The sequence below is a fragment of the Vicia villosa genome, linkage group LG6 (assembly GCF_029867415.1).
Source record: "Vicia villosa cultivar HV-30 ecotype Madison, WI linkage group LG6, Vvil1.0, whole genome shotgun sequence".
Classification (NCBI taxonomy): Eukaryota; Viridiplantae; Streptophyta; class Magnoliopsida; order Fabales; family Fabaceae; genus Vicia; species Vicia villosa.
Genome location: NC_081185.1, coordinates 140,702,486 through 140,716,464, shown reverse-complemented (window position 1 = coordinate 140,716,464; position 13,979 = coordinate 140,702,486). Strand labels below are relative to the sequence as shown.

At 33.5% G+C, this 13,979-nt stretch overlaps 1 protein-coding gene across 1 annotated transcript; it reads left to right on the top strand.

Annotated features, from left to right (window-relative positions):
* Positions 1-978: 978 nt before the first annotated feature.
* LOC131610244 (uncharacterized) lies at positions 979-3,213 on the top strand. Its single transcript, XM_058882136.1, has one exon. It carries the CDS (start codon positions 1,189-1,191, stop codon positions 2,614-2,616), a length of 1,428 nt encoding a protein of 475 aa, XP_058738119.1. The 5' UTR covers positions 979-1,188; the 3' UTR covers positions 2,617-3,213.
* Positions 3,214-13,979: the final 10,766 nt, after the last annotated feature.

The following is a 13,979-nucleotide window of genomic DNA, read 5'->3' as shown; positions in this document are numbered from 1 at the left end:
AATACGATATTTCTTTCATCAAATTTTGTTTTGATAATTCAAATGGTAAAGGTGTAACATTATATCTCACGAACTTTTTGTCTAAAAATCAACTCTATTCAACACTTAACTGATCCAAAATTATTATTTTTCTAAAACTAAAAAAAATAGTACGTATGAAATACTATGTATGTGTGAAGTAAAATATAAGAAAAAACAATTCAAATTCTTAGAATAGAGCCTAATTAAAAATTGACAATTTTTTTTCACGATGAATTATATTTACTTTCAATTATTTTTTATTTTTTTAATATAATTATAATTACTTTTCCTATTAAGATTGCATTATATTAAATGTCATTATTATTTTTTAATATGCATACTTTTGATATTTTTCCTTATAAATAAACTAGTACTCCAGAAGAAGTATATTTATTCACAACAGACAATTTAGTTATACTCATATATTAAATGAACAAACTAAGCCTTCTATTTGAAAATATAAATAATTCTTTTTTTAAAGAAGATTAGCTGTATTCAATGCATTGAATCTAGAATATTTTCTCAATTTAAAATGCTTAACCAATGCCTCTGGGACACTCGTTAACCTGACCCTAATTTTTTTTATAATAAAATATACAAAAAAATTTAGGAACAAAGATACCAAGTGTAATCAATTAAATTGTTAATTAATTAATGTAACTGAGCAAGTAGTGCTTTTTATCGTTGTCAGCTTCATATCAACTTATTACTCCAGAACAAAAACTGGAGTAATTGACCAGAACAAAAACTATGTGAAACATATTTAGGAAATTGAAATAAATTAAATTAGGAACCATAAATTGAAATACATTAAATTAGGAACCATTTTATTACTACAGTTATACTCCTACTGTTAAAATATTAATTAGCCTTTAATTCTAAGATAGTAAAAAGAAAAGTTTAAATAAAAAAAAGTTCAAATAAAAAAAAGTTAATATAATATTAGTAAGCTTCTTCCTCCAATTCCAATTTCCAAACATCCACACACAGTTCTAACCTCACATCACATTCACACACCAAGTTCAATTCTTCAAACCCAATCTCACACACGAGCGTCGAAACCACGACCCAACAGTAGCGCGTGAAACAAAACCACCCGGTGAATGGTGAAATCCACCTCACAAACGCCATAATCCGAAAACTCAAATCGGAGAACCAAAAAGCGCGATGAGCGACCAACCGCGGTTGCAAAACGTGCGTTCTACAGCACAACTTCTCAGAGAAGCAACCTCATCTTTCTCCTCAAATCTCTTCACATTCCTCTTCCTCTCTCTCCTAATCTTCTCCTTTCGAACCATCGTCGAAAACGGTACCTCGCGTTTCATCACTTTCGTTGACCGCGATCCCGCCGTTAAGGCGCTTCTCTCCCGGATTGATCTTGCTGGTAACGTTAATCATCATCACCGTCAACGGGAGCGGCAGTATCAACCTTCGCCGGCTGCGTTACGTCGGCGTCGGCCGTTTTTGCATCTCACTCGCGTTGGAACCCTAGATGATGATTTTTTCTCCGGGGATGATGATGACGGTCGGACTTTGTTTGGGTCGAATTCTAAAGCTCCGGTTAATGGTAGCGTTGTTGCTTTCGGACCGTTTGCGGTTAATTCTGGATTCTCGGATCTTGTTGCTGATAATGGAGTTAGGGTTTTGGAAGTTGTTCGTTCGGGAATCACGTTGAGGGTGGAGGATTCTTTGATTGAAAAAGAGGATGAGGAGGAGGATGATGATGATGATGATGATGATGAGAAAGAGGAAAAGAAGGAGAAGAGTGATTTGGTGAACGGGAAACAAGAAATGGTGACTACTGTTGATTTGCAATTGTTTGTGAAGGGATTGGAGATAAATCATCGCGATACTGCGGCGTTCTTTGCTTTGTTGGGTTTGTTATCAGTTGCTTATGGGTGGGTGATTATGGTTTTTCTTGTAACGTATTCGTGTGTGTTGGGTGTTGTTATTGTTTCGGTTGTTAATGATCTTTTAGGAAGGTTTAGTTCTGCTACTGGGGTGGTTTGGGATGGTTTCAGATTAGGTCTCAAGAGAATTTCTGCGGTTGTTTTGATAAGGTGGGCAGTGAGGGACGCAGTGACTCAGCTTGTGGGAATATGGTATTTTGCTGAGATTGAGGATCAGTTTTCGTTCTTCAAGCTATTTGTTAGGTTGAAATTGATGCCTTTTTCGGTTATGTCGCCTTGGGTTAAGGGTTTTGAGAAGGAGATTTCTGGGTTTTTGTTTACTTGGTTTCTTATGGATACGTTTGTTACTTTTATATTCTCTGTGGATTTTTGGGTTGCTTTGGAGGATTTCAGAAGGGGTAGTAAAGAGATTGTGAAGGAAGGGTGTTATTTGTTGTCTTCCATGTTGTTTCAAGCTATTCAGATTAAATGCTTAGAAGCTATACTTTGTGGATCGCTTGTTAGGTGGGGTTTGGCTCGAATTTTCGGGAGAGTCTTAGCCAAGATGTTTCAGTCTACCATGGAGGTTTACTTCATGGTTACTTGGCTTGTATTCTACTTTGTGGCTAAGTCTAGGGATGCCAATCAACAGGGTAGGAGGTTTGGGCAGAGGGAAATTGAAGGTTTAATTGATGGGCACAGATGATACTTAGATGTGCTTGCATTGACAGTTTTATCGTGCGGGATTTTGATTGCGAATGCACAAGCAGCTGCAATGTTTCACAGGTTTATGTCACCTACTTATGCAGTCACGGTTGGCCATCGCCACCATTCTGTAGTTTTGTCATGCCATTAGACGTGTTGAATGTAGTTCGCCTCAAGGCCAAATTGCTTCTTGTGTATATTCTAAATGAGGATACTTCATATGTATATTATTCGTGGAATCATTTAGTTAGCTCACAAAAAGTGTTGGTGAATGGTGATGATAGTTTGTAGTCCCAAATTACAAGGTTTGAGAATGAAGAATGTTGATGATTTTTCTCCATGCAACATGGAGTTACATGTTATGATACTGATGATAAAAGTAAACCTATAGCATTTTTGTTTATTTGGTGCTGTATTCTATTTTGTAAGTACAGTTAGTGGCATGAATTGGACGTCATCTACAAGAACAAGAAAATGCACACGAATCTGCAAAAACTGGCAAAATTTGTGAGTTATGCATTTATTTTTCTCGTGTTAGGAAGTCTCCATGATGTTGATTGAGATTAAATTAACTCATGTCTGTATTTCATGATTTTCAGCATCTTTTCTGATAGGTTTTTATGTTTGCTTGCATAAATTTCATTAAATAAGTTTTGTAACAAGTAGTTACTTTGGCAGAGTTTGAATGAGAGATAAAAATTCAAGTTGAACATAATTAGGGGTATATATCTAAGTGGGGCATTCCGAGTATTGAAGTTAGTTCTTGAAACGAGTTGTGTTTAGTTATGTATTGGTAAATTGCTCGCCATGGTAAATTTTTTGACAACCGCTATAGACAATTGATGAAGGGATATATGCCATAGGTCGCAATGACATGTTTATATGTCGGATATTTGGTATTTCACCAGATTCTGCCACCTGCCATTGACAATACTGGTTTAGTTCTACAAAACTGATGTTTAGCAATCAGAATCAAATTTTTTTGTTCTCTGTTTTGTGGCTTGACATGCTTATGTTTTGTTATTTCAATGGTTTTTGGGTTTTCAACGTGTTTCCCTTTGGGGATGAAAAGGGCTCCACTGAACAAATCAGGGATATAAAGATTGTGCAAATGAATCTTGATTGCAGTTTAACGAATGGCACTGTTCCTACTAGAATATATACTATTATTGACCATGAAATCAATGAAATGAAGGGTAGTATGATATCAGTTGAGATGATTTACTTAAAATGTCTTTTGAGGGTGGTTTCCCCAAGGCAGCATGTTGAGGTTTATGGGCTATCCTGTAAAACTAAAATCTTTGCAGGTTTCCCATTCTGTTCTAATTGCTTATAACCATCCCATTGATATCGATTTAGATTATGTTTGATGTGATTTTAGATTAAAATTAAATGCAAACGGCATCATTAGGATTCTGGTTAATATATGGTTTCATTTAATAGGTTCTTTGTGAACCAGGTAATATGACCATATATTAATGCAAAAGTAAATATTACAGTATGTGGCAAAAGGGACATACATAGTCATACAATTCTGGTTTCCTTACAAATAGGAATACTGAATTGTATGAACTTGACAGTTACCAGCCTTAACAAGGATGAATGCCAAACATAAGCTACGTGGTTCTTTAGCCATGTGCCTAAATTATTTATTTATTGTAGAGATGAAGATATTTATGCTGAGTGGTAGTTTCCCAACAGCACTTATCATATGTCTAGCCAATACTGTCCCTCCTTTTATTGAATGGGCGACAGCATATACCTGTATTAGTCTTGTCTATTAAAGTTACACCTGCATTTTAGATTTTCATTCTTGTATGTGATATTATACTCAGAGTGTCAAATATAACATTTCTACTTCTCACAAAGCATATTGCAGGGCTATCTAGTTCGTAACTCGTAAATATTGTGAATTACAATTAGTCTTCCATTTTTTTTTATAAAAATATACTGTTTTTAGTTATGGTATTTATTATCTTTAGAATTTAGATGATGAATATGGCTGACTAATTCATAATCTAATCTACTGTAAGCTCTTCTTTTGGTTCCTTTCCCCAAACCCTTTCTATGCTGTAGTTTTTTTTGGTTTCTTTCACCAAACTCTTTATATGGAGTAGATTACGTATTTCCTTCAATAAGCATTTAGGTATGTGAAAATTAAATAAACTTTCCTACTCTTGTATTTTACATAAATTTGAATAAACTTTCCAACCTCCTTGCATTTTCCATTAAACACAAATAAGCAACTTTTGACATACAATGCGCAGGATATTAGTGTGAATCATGCATTTTGCATTTGTAGCATTAGTTTATACGTAAAGGGTTTGTTTGGTTTAATAGAGAGGAGAGAGGTTTTAATGAAAAGAAGAGATGGAGAGAGATATTTAAAAAAATTAGTTCGGTTTGACGAAAAGAGAAATATTAATAGAGAAATGTAAAATTACATTTTTGAAAACAAAGAACATCCATGTTCTTAAGAAAACCTAAACAGCAATCATCTTAGAAGTTAAATAAACAAGGCAATGGTCATAAATCATCAAAAATAAAATCATGTTCACACTCCATAAGAGACCATGGTTTGAACCTGCTGCCTACTACCATGAACTGAATTCCTAGTAATTGTCTTGGGGGCTGACTAAAATTGTCATTTATGCTTCAATCCAACAGAAAATGGTAGCTAGTAGTAATTAATAACCCATAAAGTCGGCCATGATACAACATCATCACAACCAATCTCCAACAACATGAAAGAAAAACACGAATTATTTTTTTAATTGTCTTCAATTTTAAAAAGATTTTTGACAATTGCATGCTCAATCTCATGGTCAATCATGCTCACAATGCTTGCGCCAACATTACACGAAGTATTTTTTTAATTGTCATCAATTTTAAAAAGACTTTTGACTAACACATTTTTTTTTCATAAACTACTAACAGAAAAGTTCACAAATAGTCAAAAAATAGGTAGAAATATAAATATAAATGTCAGGTGGTTGAAACAGCCAGAGCTAATTTTCAAACCTCTCAAATGTTTAGAAAAGGTATTAGAACATTTGTAGCCCTCAAAACCATCAAACTCTGTAGTACTATATATATTTTTTAATTTTGTTGATTAGTGAACCAGCACATTGTTTAAAGAAAAACAATTTTTTTTTAGTTTTTAATTTTTGAATATAGTGTGGCAGTTTAAACCGCCGCATGCTTAAAAAAACATTGGCTAAAATATTTTTGACTAGTGAAGTGCCACATTATTTAATAAAATAAATAATCATTGGAATTTTGGTGGCTTTTAAGGTAAGGGCTCCAACAAATCCTTCTTTCACTAGTGAACCACTTGAAGAACAAATAAGAGTCATTAGATTAATTTAATTTACAAATACTATTATACACCCTACCCACGAAATCACACCTATTTTGTTTTCCGTTCCCAAATCTACATACGCACCATCACAAAGTCCTTTTGTCTTTCTCATCTTATCATTTCCAACCAATCTTCATTGTAATATTTAATTAAATAAATTTAATTGAACCTTTTGAAACCCGTGTTTCTCAATATGAGAATGATATAAAATAAAACAACAACACTTCAAATTAAAATTTTGTTTTTTTTTCAGAGGAAGTGAATGATAACTAAAGAATGCGATAGAAATTGATTTTAGAATAGGGATAGCAACGGAACGGGTCGGTGTGAGTTTTATACTATTCAAACTCGCACTCGAAATTGGTACTCGAACCCGAAAGTTGTTCGGGTGACAAAATGACACCCACGCCCACACCCATTGAATTCGAGTTTTTTCACCCAAATCAAAACCCGCAATAAAATACATAAAATACATTTTTCTTACAATTTTCTACAACTTTCTAATATATATATATATATATATATATATATATATATATATATATATATATATATATATATATATATATATATATATATATATATATATATATATATATATATATATATATGGGACGTATCAAATGAGAACTTTGGTTATTATAAGAACTGAGAACTTCTAATAATAACTATACGATTTAAAATCAATGCTTCAGATTTCACTTTAATTTTAAGAGACAATAATTAATAGTTAGATTCTGGTTTAAATACATATCACATAGATGTATATCTGATCATTAATTTTAAATCGTATAGTTATTATTAGAAGTTCTCAGTTCTCATTTGATACGTCCCAATATATATATATATATATATATATATATATATATATATATATATATATATATATATATATATATATATAAAAGTGAATGTGATTTCGAATGCGGGTTTCACACTATTCAAACCCGCACCCAAAATATCGGATGGCACCCGAATTCAAATCCAGTCAACTTGAATTTTTATCCGTTGATTCGGGTTCGGATGCGGGTGTGCCCCGCGAGTTTGGGTCTGCTTGCTGTTTAAGAACCCTTAGCCTTTTTGATGTCAAAATGAAATCTTTATTATATATTTGAATTACAATTTTATTTGTCATAGTTGATCATTGAATTTGAGAATTATCATGTCAAAATGAAATCCGTATTATATATTTAAATTACAATTTTATTTGTCATAATTAGAATTGATCATTGAATTGAATTATCAACATCCTCAAAATTAACCTCTTTTAGACATAAGATAGTGTGAGAGTATCATTCAAGGACTCTAGATAGACCGGTTTCGTTTCTGCGAAAAATTAAAGCAGGAATTGAGGAATACGTGATAGAGAATAGAGATGAGTGGGGGAGAAAGATGGTGAAGTAGATTGTGTGAAAAAGTACACACATTTTTCTCCTTTTTGTTTTCAACTCATCTATACCTTTAATTATTTTTTAAATACATCTTACACAAAAAAAATGAATTTATAGATTTAAGAGAAATTCTTGAATGGAAACGACCATAAATCCATTTTTTTTATGTAAGCAAGGATATATTAATATAGAGAACTAAGAGTTCTCAAAACCTGTTTACACATAAACGGGAAATACCCGCCAAAAAAGAGAAATTACAAACCAATTAGAATTACGAAAGGTATAACAAAGGATCTTTGTTAAATTCGTAAAAACTACAGATGAGGTGTGTAATTTCTCCTATAAAAGACTGTTCTTTCTAGTTGGACAGGTGGCCAGCAATGATAGGCTTGATCTTCGGTGATGGTTGAGAGAAAAAAACGGGCTGTACCTGCAAGGCACTCTGATGCCAAAGTCAGTGAATGAGCAAGGAAGTATAACAGAAAGTATCAGATTTTTTTGAGAAAGAGAAAGTTACCTTGCCCTCTAGAGGTAAAGGGCTATTTATAACGGTTCCCTTGGAATGGATTGGATCCCCTACTTTCGTGGGCTTGTGCGCTTTTTGCGGCCCAAACTATAGGAGACCGTTAGACTAGGTCTATGCTCGGAATACTAGCCGTTGTCGAGGACAGGATCCCGCGTGCTCGGTTGATCACCAGTCGCGCCCGACAGAGAGGGGTATGCCTTTGCTTTGTGGACAGCGCGGGTGACATCGCTGGTTGTGGTATCTGGTTATTATGTAATCACTGGAGTGGCACTTAAGGAGCGCCTAAAAATTCCGCAGTTTGACCCATTTAACATGCTACCTGGAGGTAACTGTGGTTAGTGTTATGAATCAATGGATTGAACATAATGCCAATTTTTTTCATCGGAATGTTAATCATCTTATGGTTACTCTCACCCATATATTGCTTCACAGACAATAGAGTATCATTAGTTAGTGTCAGCATACCTTGTGGTTGCACCACTCGACCGAGGCAACTTATTACAGACCCTGACGCCAAATGATGATTTAACGGCGGCGCTATCTTTAGGACGTTATCTACAAATGAAGAAGCATGGTTGCGCAAACCTGTCATCATGATTGTTGGCATGCCATACGGGTAATCTTTAAAGCCTAGAGGTAACGTAAAACTCAGAATATAAGGGGGCCACGGATCCCCCACAATGGCATGTGTAACCCTAGGGTTTGTTGGGGTGTTCGCTAATAGTGGTAACGAAAATCCCACTCTTGGAATCAACACCGAAGTCCACGCGCTACTAGCCACTTACTCGAAGGGTTGTTTTATGTCTAGGGGATTATTTTGGTGGAAAAAGTGTTTTTTGAACGTTCCATTTCAAGGAGGGCCTTACATCTTATCAAATGCATAAAAATCCAGACACAAAAAAGATTCTCCTATAACACATGATTAACAGAGAAAATGTAACACTTTCTTGCAAAAGTTTTGAAATTTCACAAAAGGGTCCCACTAGGTGTGCAAATTTGTTTGCAGGTGTTTTGGCAAGCAATCACGAGTTTAATTAGCTTGTGAGATTAACTCGAAAAATCTTAGGATCAATCTGTGCAAATTGAATCTACGAGAAAGTGTGTGTTTGCGAATTGATTGTGCACACTTGCATTAAGACAAAAAATGACATAAACTTTAATTGAAGAAGAGTTTGGATGAAAGCAATGAATAAAAAGTGAAATAAATGACATTAAATGATAATGTGCAGTAAATGACATTAAAGTAAGAGTGTTCCATTTAAGAAAACATAAAGGCAACTAAAATAAAAGGACGCAAACTCGTACATGTTCCTCAGAAACAGTTTCACTCTTTGACTTGGGTACTCCATTTCTATAGAGAGAGATGTATGAATTTTGCGACTACAAATATAAATGTGGGAGTATGCTATTTATACTACTCTAAAGATAAATGTAGATAACGATTAATCCGTTAAATATCTGACATGATTCCCATTACTTGAACATCCATTTTCTGACTTGCTTTCATGCATATTCAGAGAGATAACTGTCGGGGAATTGGACGTCACGCTGGTAATCATCCTTCAACGGGCTTTGAACTTTTTAACCGCCTCCAAGTCTATATGATTCAGTTACAATAGAGTTTGTCAAAGAGCTTCCTTTCCTACCAGATATTTGGACTTATAAAACTATTCTATGTCTTGGACAACTGGTGACCTTATTGAATCTGACCATTTTGTAGAAATTACCTTTTCGCGATTTTGCACATGTTTAAAGGAGAGAGTGATTTTAATATTATGGATCTGATCTTGATATTTTAACAAACTAAACTTACCAAGCTTCATCGAACCCTTATGGGTCAACGTGTCTGATACGTTTAAGCACCTTCTGTCGAGAGTCCTCAAAACTTACTGAATTTCAACGTAATTACCTAGTCATCTTAATTGACTTTCTCCAGGTAGAATTTCCAGACTAACACATCCTCTAATATTTTTTATTTCTTAGTAAACAAATATCTTCTTCCGCGTTTTTGGATGACTGGTTTAGTTGAAATGTCGAGGGAAAGGTAGTGATACACAACCTTAGTATCAATTTGTGGCATGTTTTGGGAATTCCAAGAGAAAAAATCTATATTTTTTGAGAGTAGTGCGACAAGTTATTTTTGTAAGTTTATAACCATGGTATAATCCCAATGGGGGAAATTCCAGCCGCGTCTCCTCCTGAGAAGGTGTCTTCAGGAATGATAGCTGACTTGGGTGTGGGGGCGAGTTTACCACGTGCATCACTTAAGGCCGGACATTTCAACGAGAAAAAACTACATAATCTATTAGCAAAATAACAGCGAGGGCTGAATGCTAGGTAAAAGGCAAAGATTCCTTAAAATGAACATTAGACGCCACATGCTAAAATTGAGATGGCTCGGGAACAATTGCGTTAATTTAATGAACATATATTAAGAATCACAGTCAAGGCTTTAATATCAAAATGACAACGAAGTTGGAGGTTATTCAACAGGTGCCACAATCTCTATCACCAATTAATAATCTCTTATTCTTTTCTCCCATTGTGTTCCTCATTTTCACTATCTTCCACCATCGTTTGCACCTCATTAATTCATCGAGTAAGAAAGTATCATAATACTCTTGCTAATGTTGTGTTTGTTTTAAGAGAAATTATGAAGAGAGAGTTAGCAAAGAGAGAAATAGGGAAGAAATACCTAACTTATCTTATTTAGAATGCATAGAAATAGAATAAAGAGATTAAATTTTAGTAAAATCCACACCTTTTTATAGTTTTCTCTCGTATGAGAAGAAACAGACTCGGCCATGTGCCTGTGCAACATGTGCCACAACACAGGACCCCAAATGTGTAAAGAGCCTCAAAGTAAAAAATATAGACAATTTCTTTATAAGCCTCTCTGGCTTCTTAGCAACCCGTGGTGAAAATCCTAAAATACCGCTATATTTCGGAAGTGCATCTCCGAAGGCACTTTTTTTTTTTTTTGGAAAAAAAGGGTTATTTCGGAAGTGTATATCCGAAGAAAACCTTTTTTTTTAGAAAAAATGTGACTTCGGAGATGCATTTCCGAAGACGTTTTTTTTTTTTTGGGGGAAAGGGTGTCTTCGGAGATGCATATCCGAAATATTCCAATTTTTGGTCTTGGGATTTTTCGGATATGCATATCCGAAAGAACTCAGTACTTATTAAAAAATTAAAATCAAGGTGAGTCAATACAATTAATAGTATAATTAATTGTATTAATTAAAATATATTATTAAATATATATCATTATAATCAAGATATAATAATAATATTAGCCTAATAAATATTTAAATCAACACCTTATTTTTATATATAAAATTAATGATAATAATAATAAAGATATTTATTTATTTATTATTTCCTAATATATGCATTTTTTAGATTACAGTGGATGCTATCCCACCATGTATAGTTTCTAAGGGTTAGGCCTAAACTAGCTAAGATGTCGGCACAATGATTACCTTCCCGATAAATGTGGGAGGCCAAAAAACTGATAGAAGAAATGCCTTGAATGCAGTTATACTATCTATTCCGAATTTTCAAGGCACCAAAAGAGGATTAGAGAAAGCTTGAATAACAAGAAGAGAATCCGTTTCTAACAAGAAAAATTGCCAACGGGGGAAAATAGCATGCTCCATAACATGAATAGCACCCAAGGTCTCAGCAAAAAGAGCATCACCTTGGCCCAAAAAACAGGAAAAGCTGCCTAAGTGAACCCCTTTGTGATTGCGAAATAATCCTCCATACGCTGCCAAATTAGACGACGAAACACCATCCGAGTTACCTTTGAACCAAAGCTTGAGAGGAGGAGTCCAAATAACTTCTTTGACAATCGTCGGACAAGGAGGAATGATATTAAGCCGAAAAGCTTTAAGCAAACGAAAGTCATCCATATTAATCACCGAATGAGACTTAAGAGCTTTACCGGTAAGCACCACTTAAGAGAACAAACGAGACGCCATGAGCTCCCACCTATCAATGGAGTATTGAAATCTGGATTTATTTCTAGCTTTCCAAATAACGACGAATAGATTAGATATGCCAGCCAGAATGATAATTCTGGGCGTTTTAGAGCTGCGGCTGTTTACAACATTCCAACAGTCCAAGAGACATGGAATAAGAGGGATCCTAGTTTTTTTTTTGACAAAACCAACTCCAGAGCTTCTTAGCGTAACCACATTCAAAGAAGATATGATTCATATTCTCAGATTGCTTAAAGCATAAACTACACATAGAAACGATGTTCAAACCTCTACGGACCAAAAGATCATCCGTAGGCAATTTTTCCCGAATAATTCTCCAGAAAAGAAACGAAGTAGAAGGAGGAATGTTAATATGCCAAATGAGTTTTCCCCAATGAACAGAACGACGCTGCCCCGTGACTAAAGAGTACGCCCTCTGCAAGTTTAGGGTACCATCCTGAGCCAGGCACCACACACGAAGATCCTGCGTGTGATTAGTAATCACCACATTCTGAACCATGGTGTTTAGAGCAGGAAGAAGATGAATTAATGATTAAAAGTAGTTGAATGTACATAATTGAATTCATAACACTAACTAGTTTAATGATGGTTAAATTTTTTTGTCTAGTAGTATAGTGATTGAGAATTTCACCTTTAAAGATAAATAAATTGGATGTCGCGAGTTTGAATTCAAACCCCCTGCATCTAATGTGTCTGCATAGCTATGAACTGATTTAACTATATTATATCCATTATTTATAAAAGAATTTATGTAATTTTTAAAAAGAAATTTAATATATATGTTATACTTTATTTTATTAGAGATTTATTATTAAAATTAGAATAGGGCCTCCAATTTGCTTAGGCCGGCCCTGAGAAGAAATGAGATCGAAATATACTCTTTAGTTCTTTTCCCAATTATAACCCTTGTTAACCTCTTCAAAAATCAATTGCCAAGTTTTTTACATCAATATATAATATTTATAAGGCTATTTTTTAAGAAGAAAATCACTTCAAATTTTTTATGGGCAAATTGTAACGTAACATTAACATCATGTTGATAAAAAAAATTAATTTAAAAATCAAAACAAAAAATGACGCAATATTAAAAATAAATTGAATTAAAATAATTAAATAATAAATAGTTAAAATATAATAAATACGAAGCAATACATATAAATGATATGCTTAAATGTATCATAAAAGCTAAAATTAACTATTTTTGTATTTATTTTATGAAGAAAAGTTAGATAAATTTTTTAAGTGTAATTTCTTATTTTTTTAAAATTAAAATATAACAAATATACTTAAATATTATTTAAGAAGTGAAAATAGAAAAAATGCAAATGTACGGGAGAAAATTATAGATTTATCATATTTTGATTGAAAAAAAAAAGTATAAATCACGTATAAAAAATTGTATCTAAGTTTTTTCCTTATTTTATCAATAGAAAGGTGAATACTCTGATAGCTTTGAATTTAGTTGGGTACCGGTACCTAAGGATGACAAAAATATTCATACCTGCATGATGACAAAAATATTCATACCTGCAGATATCTGTGGATAAAATCTGTCGCGGATACGGGGCGGGTAGTTTAATAGATATTCACAGATAAAATAAATGGATATTTAAAAACCCATTTATTAATAGATATGAATATGAGTTTAATGTTACCGTGCCCGCGGATATGCATATCCGTTAATAAATTATAAAATTACTTAAATATTATTAGTTTATTGTACACTATCTTTTCATCTTCTAAGAAAAAACTAATCTCCTTCAACAATTCCACCGTCCAACCAACAAGTATCGCTTTTTTTCCTTCCAACCAGTGTCATTATTTCTATTCCTCCGTCGTCCGCTCTTCCACCATAACTCACAATCACATTATTATTATTATTTTTTTGTTAAAAATGAAATGTATGAGATATTATGCTTTGGTGAAAATGAAGGAAATTAATTTGATAACATTTTATTGTTAAAATCATAGAGATTTGTATGAATGTTATGTGATAATAATGTCTTGTGTCTTTAAAAGAAACTAAAAAATATTTTTTAAAAATATAACTTTAGAAAAATAGTATTATCCATGGATATTGTA

What these genes read in the sequence shown, in the direction of transcription:
- LOC131610244 (XM_058882136.1), top strand. Translation starts at nt 1,189, where the DNA reads ATGAGCGACCAACCGCGGTTGCAAAACGTGCGTTCTACAGCACAACTT.